The sequence below is a fragment of the Manis javanica genome, chromosome 3, assembly GCF_040802235.1.
Source record: "Manis javanica isolate MJ-LG chromosome 3, MJ_LKY, whole genome shotgun sequence".
In the NCBI taxonomy this organism is placed as follows: Eukaryota; Metazoa; Chordata; class Mammalia; order Pholidota; family Manidae; genus Manis; species Manis javanica.
This window is the reverse complement of record NC_133158.1, coordinates 126,814,480-126,830,113: the sequence shown is the minus strand read 5'-3', so window position 1 is coordinate 126,830,113 and position 15,634 is coordinate 126,814,480. Positions and strand designations below refer to the sequence as shown.

At 38.2% G+C, this 15,634-nt stretch overlaps 1 protein-coding gene across 4 annotated transcripts in view; it reads right to left on the bottom strand.

The window, feature by feature from the left end:
- GNB4 (G protein subunit beta 4) overlaps nt 1-15,634 on the bottom strand; it is a 75,131-nt gene that overhangs the window by 39,912 nt on the left and 19,585 nt on the right. For all 4 annotated transcript variants that reach the window (XM_037003390.2, XM_073232044.1, XM_073232045.1 and 1 more), the window contains one exon: nt 8,851-8,949. In XM_037003390.2, coding sequence (XP_036859285.1) covers nt 8,851-8,907 — 57 coding nt within the window. In that variant the 5' untranslated portion in view covers nt 8,908-8,949. Of the gene's footprint in view, nt 1-8,850; nt 8,950-15,634 lie in introns of those variants that run through there.

Genomic DNA, 15,634 nt, shown 5'->3' with positions numbered 1-15,634 from the left:
CCTGTTTTTAGCATACAGATGGGTCTTGTTTTTTTCTCCATTTAGTAACTCTGTGCCTCAGCTTCTTTGTATTCCTGTTCTCTAATTTCTATTTCATTTACCATCTCCTCTACCTCATTCAATCTGCTTTTAAATCCCTGCATGTTTCATTTTGGATACTGTATTTTTCAAAGTTTCTATTTCTTTATTGAAATCCTCCCTGAGGTCTTAACTATTTTTCTGTAGCTCTGTGAGCATGTTAATGATTTTATTTTGCCATATTTATCAGGAAGATTGATGATTCCAGTTTCATTTGACCCTATTTCTAGTGTTTCTGGGATTTTGGTTTGTACCACGTTCTTTTGAAGTTTCATATTTGTAATGAATAATATGGAATAATAACTTTGTGTAGGTGGCACCCTCTAGTGCCCAGAAACTACTCCCTGGAGCGGCTCAGCCCCTGGACCAATGGCAGGGGATGCAGCTGAGTGGCACTGGTGCCTGTCAGGAGGAAAGATCTCTTTTTTGCTTTCCGGCTGCAGTGCCTGTCTCCACTGCAGGGCCAATGGGCCTAGAGTGCAAGGAGAAGCCTACATGCTTTGCCCTATGCAGGGCCGTGCTCTGACTGTCCTGGTGCAATGGCAGGGGCTGCCGGTTTGCCAGCTGGTGCCAGTCAGGAAGGCACAGCAGGCTGCGTATCACCATGTGGGAGCCTTACAGCTGTGCTGCCAGCCAGGCAGATGGATGGAGCACCTGAAGCTCCTGTAAGTTCCCATCCTGCTATGCAGAGTATACCTGGACAGTTTTGTCCACCTGTCCTTTCTCCTGAGCAGCAATCTCTGTGTAATCCTTGTCCCTTTAGCAGCCCTCTCACTGTTAGGATGTCTCTCAGACTGCCCACCTTTCTATTGTCCCAGAGCCACAGGGTATGGATCCCTGTTTTCCACAAGCAACTGGAATCTCAGTCTCTCCAAGTATTCCACCTGTCTTAGCTTTCCAACCCCACTAATCTCCAGAGCACCGTGTAATGTATGTAGGTTTGTGCCCCCAGAAATCTCCTGGGCTGATGTACAGCAGTCCTAGGCCTCCACTCTCTCCCTGCTCAGTTTCTCATCCTCCCATCATTGAGCTGGGGTGGTGGGAGGGCTTGGATCCCACCGGATCATGGCTTTGGCACTTTACCCTTTTCTGTGAAGTCTTCAGTTTTCCCCAGTTGTAGGCAGTCTATTGCAGTGTTTTTTCCTATTGCTTTCAGGATTTGCTGTATTTGCTGTATTTTTGTATTATATTTGGTTTTGGCAAGAAGTTTCTGTCTCACTTCTCATGCTGCCATCTTCAAGCCTCTCTTGAAAGTAATGCTCTAGTCTTTTTAAAATTATTACAGCCAACTTCATGGATGTTAAATGGCATCTTACAGGTCTGATTTGCATTTCTCTAATGATGAGTGTTGCTGAATATCTTTTCATGTGCAGCATCTTACATGTGTTTATTGGCCACTTGTATATCTTCTTTGGAGAAATGTCTATTCAAATCCCTTGCCCATTTTGAAATTGGGTGATTTGTTTTGTTTTTATATATTCTGGATACTGGGAGCATATCAGACGTATGACTTGCAAATAGTTTCTCCATTCTGCAGGTTGTCTTTTCCTTTTCTTGACAGTGTCCTCTAACATACTAGTTTTAATTTTTGATGAAATCCCATTTATCCATTTTTACCTTCTGTTTCTTTCACTTAAGTGTCACATTAAACTGTTGCCTAATCCAAGGGCACAAAGATTAATAATTTTATACTTTTAGCTGTTAGAATTAAGTACCATTTTGAGTTAGTTTTTACATATGGTATGAGGTAGGAAAAAATCCACATTCTTTTACAGGTGGGTATCCAGTTGCCCCAGCACTGCTGAACAACTATTCTTTCCCTATTGAATGATCTTATTATTCTTCTTGAAATTCAATCAGCCATAGATACATGTTTAATTACGGACTCTCTGTTCTATTCCATTGTGCAAATATATTTTTGGTTTATGATTAAAAGATTTTTAATTGCATCTCCTGCATAAAAATGAACCAGGTTGATTTAATAAGCCCACATACTTGTAAGCTTCAGCAAAAATTAATGTTTTTGAATTCCCTTCAGTTTGTTCAGGCACCTAGAAGTTGAGGTGATAAGAAGGATATTTATAGTACAACACAGGTCATTTCAGAAATTTAAAATGCTTTGCAAGTACACTGTATACAAATGATATTAGAAATAAAATATTTTAGATCCAATATGAGAAAAAGACAGTATCTCAGAAAAACAATTTTTTATGTAAGGCAACAGTTTATATGGAGTCACATCTATATTTTTACATTAATAGCAAATTCCCTACATGTAAGCAGTTGATTATGCCTATGCATTACAGGGTAGCCTTTCAAAGAGACCTTAAATTTTTACACAAACTAAAGGATATAATCAAAGACTGTGAAATAAAAATCAATATAACAAAACAAGAAAAGGAAAGCAAAGAACATATTTAATAAGCAACAAAATGTTTTAAGCAAGCCTATCTGTTCATAATAAATTTATAGAATTCATATACATGGGAAAAATCAGAATCACAATTAACTCTTCAAACTTGAGTTGAAACAATTTTTTTTTCTCCTCAAAGGTCATAGTAGTATCCTCTTCAACTTTGTTTTTCCCCACTGTGCTAAGCATACTCTTGTGCAAAGAGGGGCATGCAATATTTGTTGAGTAAACATCCAAATGGACAGTCTGTTCTAGGTAGCCAAGGGAAAAATGCCTGCACCTCTGCTGCAAAAACTACATGGAATACACCATCTTTTGGCTGCCCTTTCAACCTATTGATGTACCCTTAGAAGAATTCTACGTAAGTAATTACATAAACATATGAATTGATTCTCATTATTAGTCAAATTGTGGGTTTAGAAACCTCATTTGACAGGGAATACATCAGCTCACTTTCCTACAATGAAAAGAATTTCCAGAAATGACAGTGATGGCCTGAGCCATGTTCCAGAACTGGTAGCGTTGAAGACTAAGTTCTAAAAAAAGGGTTAACCTAAACTTTATAAAAATGCACTATCATTTTTTAGGTCATATTTCTTAATTCAGTTATTCAATAAAAAATCTGTTGAACATTATGTATCAGCTATTACTCCAGGCACCATGGACACAGCAGTGGACAAATCGAACAAAATGCCAACTCCCAAAGGGCTCACTTTAATATTAACAATATAATTAAAAAACTGCAAGTGAAAATTATTGAATACTTCAAATGATAAAAATCAGAACATCATATTAGAATGTAAGAATTCTGCAAATATCTTAGCAGCAGTTACTTGCAAATTTACATTATGCAAACATGTTATTCACACTGAAAACAACTTACTCTTATAAACACTACTATCCATTATAAAACTGAATATAAAAGCATTCCCAATTAAAGGTTAAATTGCATATTGTCCACCATAAGAAACAGAAGATATGATATTAACATCTCCATGCAAAATAAGAGAAAAGAGACATATTTCTCACTCCAAATAAAACAACAATTACAAAGTAAAATGTGTTTTTTCTACTTCTGAATTATTTTAATGCAAAATAAACATATTGTGCCAAATAGCATACATTTTTATTTTTCCAAGTGTTTATACTATAATTAGGTAAATATACAGTTAGATTACATTTCTGGAAATGAAGGGGAAAGAAAGGAAAGACGGAAGGGAAGATCTTTAAATATAGCATGACACATGAAAAGATGCTCCACATCACTAATCATCAGGAAATGCAATTAAAACCACAATGAGATATCACCTCACACCAGTTAGGATGGCTAGCATTGAAAAGACTAAGAACAACAAATGCTGGCGAAGATGCAGGGTAACCAACCATTGTGGAAAGCAATATGGAGGTTCCTCAAAAAACTAAAAATAGAAATACCATTTGACCCAGGAATCCCACTCCTTGGTTTACCCAAAGAATACAAGTTCTCAGATTCAAAAAGACATATGCTCCCCTATGTTTATCAGCACTATTATGGAAGCAACCTAAGTGTCCATCAGTAGATGAATGGATAAAGAAGGTGTGATACATATACACAATGAAATACTATTCAGCCATAAGAAAGAAACAAATCCTACCTCAACAACATTGATGGAGCTGGAGGATATCATGCTCAGTGAAATAAGCCAGGCAGAGAAACACAAATGCCAAATGATTTCTCTCATTTGTGGAGTATAACAACGAAGCAAAACTGAAGGAACAAAACAGCAGCAAGATCACAGACTCCAAGAAGGGACTAGTGGTTACCAAAGGGGAGGGGTGTGGTAGGGCAGGTGGGGAGGGAGGGAGAAGGGGACTGAGGGGTATTATGTTTTTAGTACACATGGTGTGGGGATCACGGGGAAGACAGTGTAGCACAGAGAAGGCAAATAGGGACTCTGTGGCATCTTACTACACTGATGGACAGTGACTGCAGTGGGGTATGGGGGGTACTTGATAATATGGTTGAATGTAGTAACCACATTGTTTTTCATATGAAAACTTCATAAGAATGTATATCAATAATACCTTAAAAAATAAAGTAAAACACTTTTAACAGTAACTAGACAAAGTAAACATGTAATAACTTTTGCTATTATTATTATATTTTCATAATGTGATGAAAACTACCAGAAACCAAAGGCAAACATTGTACTTGTAGTGGTTTCCCCATAAGAGGAAGATGACACTATGACCCCCCATAAAAGCAATCATCCAGAGCTAAAAAAGTATGCAAATGTTACATACAGATGTATTATATTAAATACTTTATATTATATATATATATAGCATGACACAACTGAAGTGAGTAGTACAAGGTATTTAACATACATGTGGTTACTTGAAATCATGGGAGAAGAATCAGTGAGCCCCTGTGTCTGTAACATTGTGCTAGGGATGCTGGTGAGATATGATTAAGACTCAGAATTTCCCATCCAAGTAAAAGTAGTGGAGGCAACTGTATATACCAGGCAGACTATGGTTAGCCTGTAACACAAGTCTAAAGTGCTGAATGGGTAAGAAATGCCGCTTTTTGGTGTTGGGTAAGTCATTTTGTTCCATCCCATCCACAAACCTGTAGCATGGGTATTGGTATTATCACTTCACAGCAAATATATTAAGCATCAAAAAGGTTAAAAAAGTTACCCATGGCCACAAAATACTTAAAAGGTGGAATCCATGCTGCGCTGCCATCCAATAAATGAAAGACAGTAAATCCAAATGGAAGACTGGTAAGGCTTTTTAGAGAACTAGGACTCAATGAATAGGAGTCCCAGGAACAAAACTGGAGCAGAGGTGGTATAATTTCAGACAAAGAAAACAATCTGAAACAAAGCAACAAAGTGGGAAAGAGCAAGCATGTTCAGGGAATGGCAACCAGGCTTATAGATACAACACTGGCTGTAGAACAGGATGTCAGCAAACAGCTGGAAGCAGTGCCACAGTGGTGGTAGGGCAAAGGCTCTGGAATCAAAATACACCTGGTCTGAATCCTGGATCTACTTAGTAGTTGTGTTACCTTGGCAAGTTACTCAACCCCACTGAGGCTCAGTTTCCTCAACTAAAAAATGAAGTAATACCATCTACCTCACAGGGTTGCTCTAAGTATTAAATGAGATCACCATAATAAGTTTAAAGAGGTAAAAGGCCTATAAACTGAATACTGTTAAGATACTGATGAAGGAAATTGAGGATGACACAAATAAATGGAAAGATATTCTATGAAGATGGATACGAAGAATTAATATTGTTGAAATGGCCATACTACCCAAAGCAATCTACATTTATTACAATCCCTATCAAAATCCCAATGGCATTCTTCACAGAACTAGTGCAGATAAACCTCAAATTTGTATGGAACCATATAAGACCCTGAATAGACAAAGCAAACTTGAGAAAGAACAGAGCTGAGAGTATCATGCTCCCTGATTTCAAACTATACTACAAAGTACAGTAAAAATCAAACCAGTATGGTACTGGCACAAAAACAGACACAGAGATCAGTGGAACAGAACTGAGAGTCCAGAAATGAACCTATGCTTATATGGTCAATTAATAAATAACAAAAGAGGCAAGAATATGGAACAGAAAAGAAAGCCCAGAAATAAACCCATGCTTATGTAGTCAGTTAATATATGACAAAGAAGGCAAGAATATACAATGGGGAAAAGACAGTGTCTTCAATAAACAGTATTGAGAAAACTGGACAGCTACATGCAAAACAAAGCAATGGGATATGGTCTTAAACCATACACAAAAATAAACTCAAATTGGATTAAAGACTTAAATATAATCCCTGAAATCATAAAACTCCTAAACATAGGCAGTAAATTCTACAACAATGATATTAGTAATTTTTTTCTGGATATTTCTCCCCAGACAAGGGAAACAAAGCACAAACAGGTGGGACTACATAAAATTAAATAACTTCAGCACATTAAAAGACACCATCAATAAAATGAAAAGGTAACCTACTGAATGGGAAAATATATTTGCAAATGATCTAGCCAACAAAGGGTTAATATCTAAAATGCATAAAGAACTCATATAGCTCAACATTCATATGATCCAGTAGTTCCACCTCTGGGTATTTATCTGAAGAAAATGAAAACACTAACTCAAAAAGATATATGCACCCCCATCATCACTGCAGTATTATGTACAACAGCCAAGATACAGAAACAACCTAAGTGTCCACTAAAAGATGGATAAAGATGGATATGTGTGTGTGTGTGTATATATTATATCTGCACACATTAAACAGAATGAAATCTTGCCACTTGTGACATGGATGGACCTTGAGGGCATTATGCTAAGTGAAGTCTAACAGAGAAAGACAAATACCATATGATCTCACTTATATATGGAATCTAAAACAACAATAACAACAAAAACCAAGCTTACAGGTACAGAGAACAGATTTTCTTTTAATTAATGAGGTGACAATGTGGCCATGTGACAATGTGCTTGGCCAATCAATTGGTCTTGCTCAGCACGTGGAGCAAGTAGCACAAAGTAGAGATGCTGGAGAATCTGTTCTGGTGGTAGCAGGAACATCTAATTCAAAGATTAACCCTTGAAGCCTTCTCTGATCATCCCAGGAAAAATAAATCCCTTCTTTCTGTTGATAGCTTTTTTCAGATACCTAAAGTATCCACTCCGTTTTTATTCACATCTAAATCATGAACTTTGAAGTCCTGGCAGTAAGACTGGTTTTGATTTCAATCTGCTCAGAATCAACATTCTTCTAGTGAGTGTTCTTCACCCATCCTTTGTTTTTCCTGCTCCTTTCCTTTCTTTTCTTATAATGTTTTTGCAAAGGTCCTATGCTTATTCCTTTTTTCATATTCTTCACCTTTAAATTAGAGGAGTTCCTATAGCATCTTACTATGCTGATGGACAATGACGGCAACGGAGTGTCTGGGAGAGGAGACTTGATAATATGGGTGAATGCTGTAGCCACAATGTTGCTCATGTGAAACCTTCACAAGATTGTATATCAATGATACCTTAATAAAAAAAATTAGAGGATTTCTTCTGAAATAGTGTGGGTAAAATTGCAGTATTTCCAGGCTCTCTTTCTTGGCCCTAGTGCATCTCCATATCAGTAGGTGTTTCCAAGGGGTGGAGAGAAGTAGTCCATCTCCGTATCAATAGGTGATTACAAGGGTTGGGGGAGTGAGGGTACATCTGGCCCAGAGAGGTTTGGTGGCACCCATTTTTGCAACCGGGTCACAAGAGACAGGGACAAGCAAAAGTGGACGACCTGCTTGTAACCAATAAATGGGTTTCTCCCATTTTATTTCTCCCTTTGACTGATTTCAGGCTTCAAAGGTAATTTGCCCCTGGCTGGGTACTTATTTTCCCCCAGAGTTAGAAATAGCTGTTAAGATTCATACTGGGGAGGGCCACAGCAGTGGTCCAAGTCATTTGTAATTCTCTCCACTTTGCACTTTAGTTCTTCTTTTATATTTTAAGTTGTTTTAGTCCTTACAATTCCCTGCCAAAAAAAGTAGGCAGCACTAGGCTATATACACAGCTTGGTCTCTTTCCTCCACCCAGCTCACCACGAGGCTTCCTAAAAGATAGCTTGCCTATATCCTTCCATTCATTCTTTCTTATCTTCACCTTGCTGGATATTCCTCAGTCTAGGGAAACAGGTTTCCATTTTTCCAAAGAAAGAAAGGATTACTGGATTACTGTTCCTGAGGGAGTGACACCTACTTCGCTTGGTATTTACAGCTGCACAAACCTCTCAGAGCCTTCCCACACCCTGGTCATCACTACATTTGACAACTCTCCCCCATCCTGTTAAAGTTTGAAGTTCTAAATGTCTCTTAATTTGAAGGAGTCTGCATTTTGCTTCTTATGCACTTTACTGTCTTAAAGTTTATTTCCAACAATAAAAGATGATAGACATATCTTAATTATGCCACTAATAATTTTTAATGTTTTTCTGTAATGTAATATTACACAGATTAATATTTTCTAGTATATGGTAATGTGGTATCTGCCTTATCACACCAAAAATCAAACTAAAGTCCCAGGTGTGTGAATAAGAAGAGAATTATGTTTCTCTTTCAGCAGAGATTGCATATATAATATTAACTTCTCAGAGACATACAGGCCATTAATTGGCATAGGTTATTTATGATGAATGACTTCTGGTGAGGTCTTTAGAGGCATGATAAAACCAAACTGGCCATTTCTAGTCTTATAAATTATTTGACATATGTAGACTTATAAACTAATGAACAAATTTTGCTCATTGCTGGTATTAAATAAAAGTGTTAAAATTTCAAAAATGAAATATTTTGTCTTACCTGAATCTGATTCCGCAGTTGTTCAGCTTCCTGCCTCAACTGTTCCAGTTCACTCATCCTTCAATTTTGTTTACCAAAGAAATTAACTAGGGAAAGCAACTGTTAAAAAAAGAGGGAGAAATTCAGTTCTCTAGTTACATATTAATCTACTTTAAAAATACTGATATAACTCAAATGAGATAGTCGACTATTACTGGAACTTAAAGTTGTTTTGTAATACAGATCTATATCATTTACAAACGGGTTTTATGGAGGATGTGATTGGAGGATAGAAGATAAATCTTGAGTTGCAGTATTTAAGACTAAATTGGTACAAGAGTAGGGTGAAGTGAGAAATACTTGACAATAGTCCAGAGACACCCCCACTTAGATGTCTAACAGGCCCCCAAACTTAATACAGTTGACCTTTGAACAACACAGGTTTGAACTGCATGGATCCACTTACACAGATATTTTTTCACATACACTAGAAAAGTTTTTGGAGATCTGTGACAATTTGAAAAAACATTTTCTTTTCTTAAGCTTACTTTATTGTAAGAATACACTATATGATACATACAGCATACAAAATGTTAGTCAACTGTTTATGTTATCAGTAAGGCTTTGGGTCAACAGTAGGCTATCAGTAGTTAGGTTTTGGGGAAGTCAAAAGCTACATGTGGATTTGACAGCCTGGGGTTGTCAGTGCCCATAACCCCTGCCTTGTTCAAGGGTCAACAGTACTTCAAAACAGAACCACCACTTCCAGGTCTCCTCCACCTTGTTAATGGAAATTCCATCCTTCCAATTGTTAAAGCCAAAAACCTGGGAGCCATCTTCTGTTTCATACACTCCATCTAATCCATCAGAAAAGCATGTCAGATATTCCATCAAAAAAATTTTTTTTCAGGATTTGACCAACACTGATTACCTCCACTTTGACTACTTTGGTCCAAACCACCTGGTCTTTCTACTGCCATTGACCACTCTCCAAGCTATTTTAAATATAGGACTTTTTAAAATGTAAGTCCCTCTTCTGCTTTAAATCCTACCATGGTTTTCCACTCCATTCAGGGGAAAGCCTAACTCTTTTTTTTAAATTAAAGTATCACCGCTATACAATCTTATGAACATTTCACATAAACATTGTGTTTTCAGCATTCACCCATATTATCAAGTCCTCACTCCCTCTATTGCAGTCACTGTCTGTCACTATAGTCAGACGCTATAGAGTCATTACTTGTGGAAAGCCTAACTCTTTATCTTGACCTACAGAGCCCTACACCATCTCTTACGCACACCCCTCTGACCTCCTCATCTATCACTCTCTTTCCAACTCTGCTCCAGCTACTCAGAAGCTTCCGCCATGTCCACCAAACACATTAAGTAGGCTCCAGCCTCAGAGTTTTTACCCTTGCTTCTTCTCTCTGCCTGAAATGGCCTTACCCCAAGTGTGCTCCCTTACTTCTGCTCAAATGTTACTTCCTCAGAGAGACCTTCCCTGACAGCACAGGACACCCACCTAAGCCCCTTTCCCTGTCTCTTATAAGGTTGATGAAAGACTCAATACCATCCAGCATGTATTTGCCTATTTGTTGTGTTTCCTCCTGGTAGAATGTAAGATCCTTAAAGCAGGGAATTTGTTTTCTTTGCTATATCCTAGGCATATCCTTGGTCCCTAGGACCAAGGACACTTTCTTCGCCAGTAAATAAAACTAACCTTAAGCTTAAAAAAGTAAGGACAATTTGTTCTAAGGATTTAGGATGAATCACAGAATAAAAGGGCAGAAATATTACCACCTCAGGAAGAGAACAGAGGCTGAAAACTGGTGGTATTCTTTCTCTCCCTGTCCTGTTTTCCTCTTAATATTTTTGCTTTTCCTATTTCTACAGAATAACTTTCTCTACTTCTCCAAGCACATGATTCAGTTTATATCTCCTTGGTCAAGATCAGAGCCCAAAATGACTAATTCCCACAAGTCCAAATTCCAAATTCCCATACTCCAACTCCAAATTCCCTTAAGAAAATACGATTCCCGTAAGAGTTTCTGGAGTTCATCCTTCACTGACTTAAACTATAGTACAAATATTTGTTTATTCTTTCAGGGTTAACTCTATTTTGTCAAATTAAAAAATACACTTATTGGGATTGACTGGAATGACAGCAAATGGCATAATGTAGTTTAAAAAAACTGACATTGCAGTATTCCATTTCCAACTTACTGTTGCAATATATTTCTCTATTTATCTAAATTTTCAGCAAAAATGTTGATAATTTTTCTCCTTAAGTCTTAACCATTTCTTCATAAAGTTCTACTGTTTAACAATTTATTGTGTTCCTCAGAAAGTACCAGACTGGTGAGATTATAGCCAAACTGGAATATCATTCTGCCTCCCTGAAGATAAGCAGCATACAGGTTCTTTAGTTGCCTCTGCTGGCCCTTACCTGAGATGTCCCTGGCCCAAAAACCCTAAAAACTGATTGGTTTTGATGCCTCTTTGTTTTCTGGGTCCCAGAAAATCCTGGGTAAGCAGGACAGGTATAAGTCTCTCTTGTTGAGTTGTTAATATACTAAAAGGAGTACTGGGGGCTCTAATGGGTCTGAGAACTTTTAGGACATTCAAAACCAGCTCTCACCCACCCCCTACTCCCTTTCCACCCCCAAAGTCACCCACCTGTGAATGACCCTCTAAGGCCGGGCTTACCTGCAGCTAGCAGCAAGGGTTACTCAGGATAGACTATCATCAGTACCAAGGGATCTTCAGGCCTGGATGCCCAAAAGGATGAAGGTGCATTGAAAAGAAATGGCAAACAAAGAAAAAGCAGTTCCCCTTCCAGTACTCTGTGGGAGAGGCCATGGGCCCCGAGGGTCCCTGCTCACCTACGTTGGTTATGCCAAGAATACAAGGCCTGGTCACTTTTACCTGGGTCTTTTGTCAGGCTGTATATGGAGCAATCAGTCTTGAGGGATGAGACAACGTCTCCCCACAGGACAAAGGGCAGGCTTGCTTCCACTCACTATGAAGGTGGTTAAGGCCCCACGCTCAGTGCCTCAGCTGTGACACAGACCTAATAATGGTGTGTGTGACTTTCATCCAGGCCCACCTGTGTCACCCCCACGGGGACTGAGGAGCCTGGGGAACCCAGGCCGTGCTACTCGCTGTGCTGGGATAATAAAGTCCTCTGATCTGACCAAGGAGTCTCATGCTTTCTGTCGGCATTCGTGAAACAGTAAAGGTAAAAATCCCAGACCCTTTGCATTCTCAATGAGAAGGTTCATAAGAGAGCTAAAGAGTCCAATGTGGGATATAGTAAATTTGTGGCAATTCCTGCCTTTTTAAAATTGAGATACAACTGACATATAATACTTTGTACACTATTATGAAAGTTTAAGTTATAAATGTGTTGATTTGAGACGTTTATATATTACAGTATGATTAACACTGAAAAATTAGGGAACACCTCTATCACATGACACAATTACCATCTTTTTTCTGAGGAGGACATTTAGATCTAGTCTCTTAGTAACTTTGATGTTTATAACAGCGTGGTTGACGACAATCACTGTGCTTTACATCAGATCTTCTGGCTGCACGCTGCACTTCCCTTCTTCTACAGATTAGATTCCAGGTCCAGCACTTCATCAACAATTGTGCCAGTTCCCTTGTTTCCCCAACCGCCCTATTTCGTCACCCTTACACAGACAAAATCACCATCTACCTACTTTCTTTCAGACAGCACTCAAGCAACAAACAAAGAAGTCAAACTGCAAATTCCTACCACCAATCTCAACAGGGCCCTCAAAACTACCTGGCCAACACTATTCAGCTTTTTACTCATCATTTCCACTCCTACGATCAATTATTTCAATTCGTCTGAAATCTCTTCAAGCTTTCAACCTTTCCACAACCCCTCCTGAAGCAGATGATGTTGTCCTGTATGTCACAGAGAAAGGAGAAGCCAACACACAGGAACTCTTTCGATTTCCCACTAATAGATTTACAAACATAACTGACTCATCATATTCTCCTCCTTCCCTTCTATTGTAATAATCAAGTTGACTTTTCCATCATTTGGGCCAATTTCTCCACCTGTGATTTAAATCCTATCTATCCCCACCTTTTCAATAACCTTACATGTCTGAGTATCCCTTTTCTTTTAGTATACTCAACCTCGCACTTTTTCCTCTCCATTGTTTTAGTCTTTTATTAAGAAATACTTCAAAGAGAAAAACAAAAACAGAAATTAGTAATAACGGATACCCATTAAACCTACCATAGGTTTATAAATTGTTAATATTGTTGCTGTATTTGCTTCATTTTTTTGCTTTTAAGTATTTCAAAACCAATTAGACATCAAGACATTTTACTCCTAAATACTGCATATACATCTTCAAAAATATCAAGACATTTTCCTATAAAACCATAATACCATTAACAAACCTACCAAAATTAACAGTATTCAGTAGCAAATACCCAGTACGTTTTCAAATTTCCCCAATTATTCCACCAAAGTCTTTTTACATCTGACTGTTCAAATCAGGATCCAATTAACAACTACATAATATACATTTGGTTGTATCTATTAAGTCTCTTTGTCTAAAAGTATCCACCTCCTGCTCTCCTTTTTCCCTATGATAGTGACTTATTGGAGAGACTAAGCCACCTGTCCTTTAGACGGTCCCACATTCTGTTTACTTCTGTACAGTATGGTTTAACTTGTTTCTCTATCCTCTACACGGCCAATAAACTGGAAGGACGTTAGATCTATAGCCTAGATGATATTCATGTTCAACACACTCAGCAAGAATTTCCAGGTGACACTGTGGACTTCATATTTAAAGTACGTCTGGGGGACCTTGAGGCTTTTTTTATTCCTCCATAAGTTGAGCAAAGATTGATCAATGTATTCCAGTGTTATCAGCTTAACTGTCTATCATAAAGTTGTAATTCCTCTCTTTCATCCAACAAACAACAACCTGGGGGGAACCTTTAACTTTCAATTGGATTCTTTCTGTCAGGGGGTTAAACATGCTCAAGTCTCTTCCTTAAATAAAATTTTAAAAAAACATGAAATGTGAAATCAAGGAATTTGTCTATCACTTACAGCCCTTTTTCTACTCTTCATTACACACTTTCAAAGAGAGGTGCCCCTACACGACCCCATTTCCTCACCCAGAATTCTGTATTCTCAAGCCTTGTTCATGTCCAGCTGACCTCAGCTAAGTTTTACAAGCAGGCCTGATGGAAAGGCGGGGGCAGTTACAAGACAAGGGGCTGGCTGAGAAAGGCTTAGTTGCAAATTCAGAATTCTTGCAATGTTTGTGCCAAATGAAAGGTAGCAGAATATGGCACTCCAAATATGACTCTTTGGCATAAGGATTATTTTGGGAAACAACAGACACAGGAGAAAATCTGAAAACGAGAGTACAAATTACCCCTTTGAAATGGAAATTTAAAGTTATAAAATAAATCTCCATTTGTAAAATGTCTTCCTCTCTGTACCAGGAAAGGAAGGATAAATCTAAATCCCAAGAAAATCTTTACCAATGGAGAATGCACCTAAAATCTATAACAAACCTTACCCTTGTTCACCCTTGCTTTTCCCAGCAACCTCCTGTGATGGTGTTCCTCCTCCTGCCCTCTACCACCTTATCTTTCTTTCTTCTTTAGCATAAGATGGTATTTCAACTGGTGGCTTGGGCTAGCTCAGGGAGTTACTCATTTTTCCCTGGGTATCTCTCATGTATACATGTGAATAAACCTGGTTTTTTTCTTACTTATCTTTTATTACAGGAGGTCCCAAGTACTCAGAAGAGCAGGGGGAAAGTTATTTTTCCTCCCCTAAACAGACAACCATAAACTTTCTTTGGATGTCTGGAAAGAAATGTCAAAGCTGCCTTCTCCTCTTTTCATATATGCTGCTTAAAACAGGAACTACCTTTTTACTCTTTTAAGAAAATTTACTAGTTTTAAAGGTTAAAACTTAAGGAGAGAGAATACTGTGATTACACAGACTTTCTGTTAATCATCTGACAATGTTGGATTCCTGAGAATATAAATACATAAAAGTGAGTTATACATGGATCCAAAATGAATGTATTCATAACAAATCATCAACTAAACAAGAAGTCATTAGGCTGAGGTGGTGCTTATACCTGAGCAGCCTATGCAAGCAGACCAAAACCTCACCTGTAAATGCCTCAAGGTTAAGGACAACCAATCATAGCTAGGCTTTCCAAATAAGGCAACCAGGTAAGCTCTAGCTGAGAAATTGCTTTGCTTTGCTTTGCTTCCTCTTCCCTCTAAAAATCGTGCCCCACCTCTGGTGGTAAAGGCCTCCTAACCTCTTCTGGTTGGTCCCTAACCTTTAACCAAACCAAATCAATTTTTGTTCAAAACAAACAAAAGGAAAAAAAGAATCTTAAAATTTTAAACACGCTTCAGCTTAACACACCTGAACTCCACTGGGAACCATAAAATAAATGGAATGAAATGAAATAGAGTAAAAACAAAACAAAACTGAGGCTTAGACAACTTGCCTCACATTAGAGGCAGAGTTACAAATTAGTTGAAGCATGTGTGACTGGAACCCCAGCTCTCAACCACTCTGCTACACTGACTCTTCCAAGGGCAGCTCTTCGGACCTCTCTTCTCACTCTAACTGATGGCGAATTCTCTCCCCTTACTCCAACTTCACTCTTGTGGCTTTTATGACCCCACACTTCCTAGATGATCTTCCTTGTACTTCACTGACTATTCCTTCTATTTTTGTGAGCTCTTCCTCCAACCCATTCCTTCCTTA